Source organism: Acanthopagrus latus, chromosome 17 (assembly GCF_904848185.1).
Source record: "Acanthopagrus latus isolate v.2019 chromosome 17, fAcaLat1.1, whole genome shotgun sequence".
NCBI lineage: Eukaryota > Metazoa > Chordata > Actinopteri > Spariformes > Sparidae > Acanthopagrus > Acanthopagrus latus.
In genome coordinates this window covers 31,782,787-31,790,678 of record NC_051055.1, presented here as the reverse complement: position 1 = coordinate 31,790,678, position 7,892 = coordinate 31,782,787, and the positions used below count along the sequence as shown (strand labels likewise).

At 41.7% G+C, this 7,892-nt stretch overlaps 1 protein-coding gene across 4 annotated transcripts; it reads left to right on the top strand.

The window, feature by feature from the left end:
- The first annotated feature begins 372 nt into the window (after positions 1–372).
- On the top strand, positions 373–7,137 carry LOC119005644 (transmembrane protein 79-like). 4 transcript variants are annotated; one of them, XM_037073449.1, is made up of 6 exons: positions 373–974; positions 1,728–2,314; positions 3,691–3,885; positions 3,997–4,228; positions 4,323–4,345; positions 6,463–7,137. In XM_037073449.1, the coding sequence occupies exons 2-6, from the start codon at positions 1,858–1,860 to the stop codon at positions 6,546–6,548; spliced, it is 993 nt and encodes a 330-aa protein (XP_036929344.1). In that variant the 5' UTR covers positions 373–974; positions 1,728–1,857; the 3' UTR covers positions 6,549–7,137. The 4 variants fall into 4 exon arrangements, with proteins under 4 accessions (XP_036929344.1, XP_036929345.1, XP_036929341.1 ...); XM_037073450.1 differs by lacking the exon at positions 4,323–4,345 and adding an exon at positions 3,534–3,605 and having other exon boundaries at positions 380–974; positions 1,728–1,939; XM_037073446.1 differs by lacking the exon at positions 4,323–4,345 and having other exon boundaries at positions 384–974.
- Positions 7,138–7,892: the final 755 nt, after the last annotated feature.

Below are 7,892 nucleotides of genomic sequence, written 5' to 3'. Positions count from 1 at the left end.
CACAGTCTCTATGACAACGTGTCAGCGTGTCACGTGATACGCTGCAGCCGATCAGAAAGCTGCGAGAAGTCACGTGACTGGCGAACACGAACGATCTGGACAGGGTCGATTACCCCCCCGCCCCTCCCCCCTCTTCAGGCAGTACAGTATACAACGTGCTGCTGTGTGACGTGGAACTACTGAGCACTGACTCCGCACACCGGAGAGTGCGGGTATCGAAAAGAAACGAATCTTCTTCAACTGCCCCGGAAACTACAGAACAAAAATACATAAAACATGCAAGACCCTCACATCAGAACCAGGACTTGATCCACCTGGTCCTTCTTAACACACACACACACACACACACACACACACACACACACACACACACACACACACACACGGACAGATATCAATATATATTAATCTCTCTATATGTATACATATTATTGTATATATTAGTGTTTTGAGGCTGGTGCTGACTGGTACATAAACAAACTGCAGCTGCTGAGACACAAAGAGACCAGTGTCTCCTCCAACACCTCCTCCACCTCCTCTCTCCTCCACCTCCTCTCTCCTCAGACAGACAGACAGACAGACAGACAGACAGACAGAGGGCGCTGTGGGAAAATACAGTAATCATGTTATTGATCACAGTGACAGGTTGTGTTTGTGCTCCTAACTAACGTCATCACTCTGTGTGTGTGTTGATGTGGAGGTTGTTTATCAGCAGCTCTGATACTTCGGTGAAATATAATTTAACAAGTTTTATGAACAATCGAGGAAAACTTTCGTTTGTATTTTGCCGGATATTTAATCGGCGGACTCTTCCCCTTTAAGAGGACTTTCACCTTTAACTCACCTGACGGACCACACCTGAGCCTCTGAGGAGTTTCACAACAACAACAACAGAACAAGAAGGAGAAGAAGGAGAAGGAGAAGAATAAGAACAAGAAGGAGAAGGAGGACGAGGCGACGGTCGGATCTTCTTGGTCAGTTTGATTTTCTCTGTCGGTTTCCGTCCGTGTCGGACTCAGTTAGCGTACCTTTATGTTAGCATGCTAACACGTTAGCACTGAACTGTTGCTCCTCTAACATTGATTATTGATCAGTCTGTTCTTACCATTGATCAGTAACATCTTCACGGAAGCGATGGCGCGTTTTTTTTTTTTTTAAATTAATCTGCTGTTTGTTTTGAATGGCGTCAGGGCCCCAATGTTTAAATTAGCCTGATGTCACTTGCGGTGGGCGGGGCTATCCCTCAGACCGGAGCAGCAGCTGTTCTTTGTTTATTAATATCATTATTATTTATTGACATGAAGCTGAGACATAGAATAGATTTAATTAAACTTTATTGTTACTGTGCAGAAGAGCAAAACGTCACAGTTCAATATGTGATCAGAAAGCAGAGCATCAGTAGATCATGTGATCAGCTGTCAGCAGGTAGTGTTTAAAATCAGCAGCACCAATCACAGCACAGCTCACCTGTTACCTTCAACTCCATCTACACAATATTCACAGACATGAACAATTTATACTTTCATAATTTAAACAGTTATGTCTTAACTGCTGTGTTCAGAAAGTGGTGACACATGTTCCCCTGTATCTGATGCCTTCACCTGTCTGTCCTCACCTGTCTGTCTCCACTGGCTGTTAAGACGTGAAAAATGTCACGATTTTGATCTGGTGACATGATGATTATTTTCACCTGATAAACTAACAAACTGTACTTTTCTCTCTGACAGACACACACACAGACACACACAGTCACACAGACAGACATACAGACAGCCAACAGGAAACACCAAGATAAAGGACAGCTGGGGGACGAAGGAGAGACGGGCAGAGGGAGAGGACGACGTGGTGAAGTTGGCCATGAAAGAGTCCAGCACCCTGCAGTGGCCTGGAGACAGACAGACAGGAGGGCTAACAGGTGGACAGACAGGTGGACAGACAGGTAAAGATGACAGGGTGAGTGTGAGGTCAGATGTTTCTCTTCGGGAGGCGGTCAGTTGGACAGAAAGTGAGAGGGAGGTAATGGCTGAGGGAGAGAGGAGGGGGGGAGGGGCAGGTGACTATGATGGGGTGGGGCTAATGACACACCTGGAGGAGGAGGCTGAGCCTATAGAAAACCACCTGCCAGATAAGGCAGCTCAGGTGTTCAGTCCAGCAATGACCGTCCTCCCCTTGCCCTCCTCTACTAGAGAGGGTGAGGCATTCTGGGAAATGGAATCAGAGAAGAGCCCCTTCCTGAGTCCCCGAGGAGCACCACAGGACTACAACCAACATGGCTACCAGTTCGAGTGGTCCGAGGACCCGCCCCCTGCCACATGTAAATAAACCTGCACACACCTGAGTTCTCATATTACTGGCCGCTTCTCAGTTTGCTTCCAATCTGGCCTGGTGGCCACTCACGGTATTGCAGCTAAAAATTCCCCTCAGGGTAACAGGTGGGCGGGATGCTCTACTGAACATATTCAATAGGCAAGTTCAAGATCAAACAGCACTGCCTAAATTATGATGCTTGCTGGTTAAAATGTGTCCATGATGACCTGGATGGTTTCTGCTCCACATTCAATGTCACATGACCTTAAAGGAGAACTTCGGTCGATTTAATCACGCAGCTTCATTGCTCAAGCTACCCTTGACTTGCCAGTACCGAAGACGCGAACACATTTGACTAGTTTGGTCTAGCTACCGGAGGACATGAAACCGGTATGTGGCTACTTACACAAACACTGTTTTAACTACTTTTTTGTTCATTTTGAGTCATACACGCTACAGTGCTGTGTTGTAAGGTGTCTGCTGATGTTGCATGACTTTTGGGGTGAGATTTGGAGCATGTTAAGAAGCTTAGAACACAGTGTAAAGTTCTGACCCTATGCTGTTAGCTGTCAATGCTAATGCTCCGTTCACGGAGCTCTGTAATGGTTGGACCAAATGTGTTCGCGTCTTCAGTACTGGCAAGTCAAGGGTAGCTTGAGCAATGAAGCTGCATGATTAAATTGACCGAAGTTCTCCTTCAAGTTCTTGTGGGAGCAAGGTGGCTGCAGAGCAGGTGAGCAGTTGCTCTCCAGATGCTGCGCGAGTCTAGACCCACCTTCATGACATCAGGACTTAAGCGCAACCATAAGCGCCACTTTTCTACACAAATATCACCAAATATCACATACTTTCAGATGAGTAGCAGCTGTGTGGCCGCACCTGTGGGATAGTCAACACGAATAAACCTATAAAATCCTTCATGTAACGCAACAACCCTGAAAGATCAGAATCAGAATGAGAATCCTTTTGTTGTCATTGCACAGTATACAACAAAATTTTAGCAGTGAGAAGAACAAGTAAAAAGTACAAGGCATTAGTGCAATGTAAGTATATTTTAAAAAAGTTAAAATAAATAGATAATATGTACAGAGTTACAATTATTACAAATACTTGTGATGATGATAGAGAAGTGGTTAACTGCTGTGTTTTGCATGCAGACAACAGGTTCAACTGAAGTGTTTCTGTATTATCCACTCTTATTAGCTCTTTCTGTTCCCGTCACGTAGAGAGCGTCCGAATCCATAGCGGCGTTTGTAGCCCCACCCTGCAGTCGCCAGCAGATCTCGCTGCTGCAGGCGGTCAGCTGAACTCGCTTATTAACATGTCATCACCTCCTCAACAGGTGGCTCCTGTGTGTCTCTGACCTGTCTGTCTCTATCTCAGGTGGGCGGGGCTGTCCCAGTAGGGATGTTCTTAAAGTGGGCGTTTCACTGATGACATCAGCGCTTTTCTTCCCCTTCCTGGTTTGGGGGGGGTTTGTCTTCCTGCCGTTCGATGCCCCGCTGCTGGATGGCGCCCCACTCAGACTTGTCTACACACTGCGCTGCTCTGTGTTCGCTGCTGCCCCCATCATCCTTGGTGAGAACGACACCACCAAAGAAGAAGTGACATAGCAGCGCCTAGTGTTTCCATGGCTGAGATGGCCCCTGTCTTCATGGTCTGTCTGTCTCCCACCTGTCTGTCTCTCAGGTTGGCTGGTGCTGGGTGTCAGTCGGCTCAGGTATGGAGTGATTCGGCCTCTGTTTGATGACACAGTGAAGGAAGCAGAGCTTCAGGAGGTTTCTGTCCATCAACGCTTTGTCTCCGACTCGACCTCCCTGTTCCTGATCTACTTCCTGCAGCTGGTCGTCATGGCGATATACCTGAGCCAGGAGCAGCTGAAGCTTGTCCCTCTGCTGACGGTCGTCTTTGCTTTCGGGCGGTGAGACTTAAACAGACCCCTTTAATTAAATTATTAAGGAAGGTTCTAACGTTCTGTCTCCTTTTATAAAAGTGTGTTTGTTTCGTTTCTCCAGGCTGCTTCAGACTTTGAAGGAAGGTGCGTTTGTTTCGTGACACAGGGCTGGTTTAAACTTTTATAGAGGGGTGTTTGTTTCATGTCTCCAGGCCAGTTCAAACTTTTTTTTTTTTTAACATCCCTTTATTGTATTTCACAATGAGACAAATACATTGGCCAACATGATGGACAAAGAAAATAAAAAATAAGCAAATGAAAATTAAATAGTGAATAGAAGAAAGACACATTGGGGAAAAAAAAGCAAACAACAAAAAAACAAACAGGGATTTGCATTCAATTCAGTTCATCATTCCAAGCATCAATTTCTATCTCATTCTGATCCAAATAATTGTAAAAAATATGCCAAATGTTCCAAAATGTATCCAGCTTATTTTTAGTGAAATAACTTTTGTTTTCAAGAGCAAAATTAAAGGACATTCCCTTCAACCACTAAGAAATTCGACCAATCGATCGATTCTTCCATAAGCAGGCAATACACCTTTTGGCTTCAAGTAAACAACTATTTAGCAGGGACCTTACATTGTTTGAAATAACAAAATCATCTGGCTAAATATTTAAAATGCATGTTTTTGGGTTACAGGGTACCTCTTTACCAATAATGCGACTGATTAGATCTAAAACCTTTCTCCAAAAGACAACTATTTGAGGGCATTCCCACATAAAATGGATCAGTGACCCCTTTTGATGATTATATTTAATACATGTGTCAGGAATATTGGGGTTAAAGTGGTGTGATCTAGCCGGAGTAATATACTGCCTACTTAACCATTTATATCGTAGCAATTTGGAGTGTGTGTTCACAGTTTGGGTTTGGACCAAGGAGCAAGCCTCTGTCCATTCCTCATCTGTTATATTCTCTGTTAAGTCCATCCTCCAGGCCTGTACGAACAAATAAATTACATAATATGGTCACCTGCCCCCTGTTTTCAAGATGCTTTAAAATAATGTCTTCCAGTGTAAATAAAGGTGGTAGCTACAAACTATTACCCTGTCTAGACATTATACATTATAAAACTCTGTAACTGGAGATATATGAAAACTTGCTTTGTGAGGGTATCATATGTCGTTTTAAGTTCTTCAAATGACATACATTTATTTCCATTGTAAAGGTCAGCCACCTTAGATATTTAGTGGACCTGAGTTTAAAACCTGGATCTGCTCTGCTTGGTTAGAAGTAATCATTACCAAAAATAGGTGAAAATTGCGATATTTGTTGTGTTTCATCAATATATGCTGAAACATTATGCCAAATTATTAATTGTGTTCTTCAGAAAGGGTTTTTTTGTCTGTTTAATTATTTTTTTCTTCTCTGCTGAGTGTATATACAGTTTTAAAGGGATTGAGATTCAATTGTTACTCATACTGGGGGTGGTCCTCAACAAAATAAAACATGATTTCTGTTGCTGCCAAGAAATACCACAAGAGATTTGGTCATTTCAACCCACCTCTGTCATATGGCAGATATAACAAGGCGAGTCTGAGTCTTGGTCTTTTATTGTTCCAAATTAAATTTGAAAATGTTTTTCTAATGATTAAAAGAGAAAGATTGGAGGAGAGAGTGGGATCGATTGGCTGACGTATACATATTTAGGTAAAATTGTTATTTTTAGAATATTAATGCATCCAATCAAGGATATTGGTAATTGTGTCCACCTGTTTATAAGCTGTATAACTGTATCTGTAAGGGGGTAATAGTTCGCTGAGATAATTTCATTGACAGTGGGCGTGATTTTAACCCCTCGATAAGTAAACCCTTCTTTTGACACTACAAATGGAGTTAGAACTGGAGGGCTAAGTCTCTCTTTTTCTGTCAAAAACATTATTACAGATTTACTATTGTTTACTTTATAACCTGAAAAGACACCAAAAGCGCCTATCAAATTAAGTAAGGCAGGTAAGATTTGTTTTAAACCAGAGCAAAGCAAAATAACATCATCTGCGTACAAGGCTATGCGGTGTTCAGTATCTCCAACCGTTATTACTTTTATATTGTTGTGATTGCGAATAGCCATGGCCAGAGGCTCAATAGCTGGGGTGAACAACAGGGGACCGGTTCAAACTTTTATAGAGGAGTGTTTGTTTCATGTCTCCAGGCCGCTTCAGACTTTGAGGAAGGAGCATTTGTTTTGTGTCTCCAGGCTGGTTTACTGGGTGGCCGCAGCTTTTGGCAGCAGCATCCGTGGGTTTGGTTTCGGCCTCTCCTTCCTGCCGAGTCTTGTCATGATGGCTGCAAACACCTACTTCATCTTCACAGTGGAGGCAGCAGGGTCCATCTTCAGCCTCCCAACCCTTCCTGAGGAGGTGCTGGCTCCACCCGCCGGCAGACAGAGGTTCTGGGGATGAGAGCAGATCACTGATCAGTAACCTTTCAGTAGGGATGAAATGCATTTAGTTTGTCAAATGTTGTTGAATCAAAAGTGTCTTTTTTCTTAAAAACTTTGTTTTATTTTGAAATATTTCAAGAGGTTAAAGAATCAGACACTTTCTGTACAATGCAAAGCCCCGCCCACTCATTTTGTAACCTCACCCACTTTGTTTATAACCCCACTACACCTGACATTCGTTGTTCTGGGGGATGGAGTCTCTTTTCCAGGTTGATATTGAACAATTTTCCGTTTACTTTGTGTAGACTTCCCTGTCAGTCTGTGTTTGTATTCATTGTTTTATTTTGTAAAATGACTTTTATGATCATTAAACTTTTTATGAAGAACATTCCAAAGTGAAACTGGTTGTTTCCTTTTCAACTTTTTACACTCTTGAAGACTTTGACCTTGTTTTCAAATATGAATGAAATAAACTTTCCCATGTGATAATTCTGTTTTATGTTCTTTTCTTTAGAAACAGTTTTTTATAGTTTAACTCTGTGACAAAAAAGGTTAATCATCATTAATTGTTAGTAATTATTAATTAGGCTGTCTATTATTGATTATTAGCATTGAGTAGAGATCAGTCAGTGTTGAAGACTGACTATAGCTGCGTTCAGTCACATGAAGTTGTTGCTGTGTTTCCAGCTGAACCGGTCGAACTGACAGTCGACACCAAACAAAGTGATACCTGAACACAGGAAGTACTGACAGTCTAATTTCAAAATAAAACCAAGTTTAAGTGTTTGATGACTTGTAATATGAACGTCTCTGATCTAAAAACACTTTTGTGAATAATTTCACTTATATCTATAAGAATAATGCTCATTTATTTATTTATTTTCAAATGAAATTTTTCATTATTGTGATGAGTCAAAGAAAAAAGGGCTAATGAAAGGAAGTTATGATACAGGTAAGAAAATTAAAACAGGTGATTGTTTCAAACTGGGACCAGTTTAACTTTCATTTAATTTCCTGTCTTCTTTGTGAATAATCACTTAAAATACGACTTAAACTCTTATTGTTAAAACTGAGAATGAGATAAACAGTGAGCTGATCTGCAGTCAAGTTTTTAGAATGTGTTGTTTAATGATGAACTGAACTCAGATCAGATTATTTAATTAAATCATTGTTCAGGTCCAACATGAAAAAATGTTAATTTTCTTTGAACAGGATGAAAAATGATATTGAATCTTACTTAAACA

Coding starts and splice junctions, on each gene's coding strand:
- LOC119005644 (XM_037073446.1), top strand. CDS start 1,858: ATGAAAGAGTCCAGCACCCTGCAGTGGCCTGGAGACAGACAGACAGGA. Junction 2,315..3,690: donor GGACCCGCCCCCTGCCACAT/GTAAATAAACCT, acceptor TCTCTATCTCAG/GTGGGCGGGGCTGTCCCAGT. Junction 3,886..3,996: donor TGCTGCCCCCATCATCCTTG/GTGAGAACGACA, acceptor TCTGTCTCTCAG/GTTGGCTGGTGCTGGGTGTC.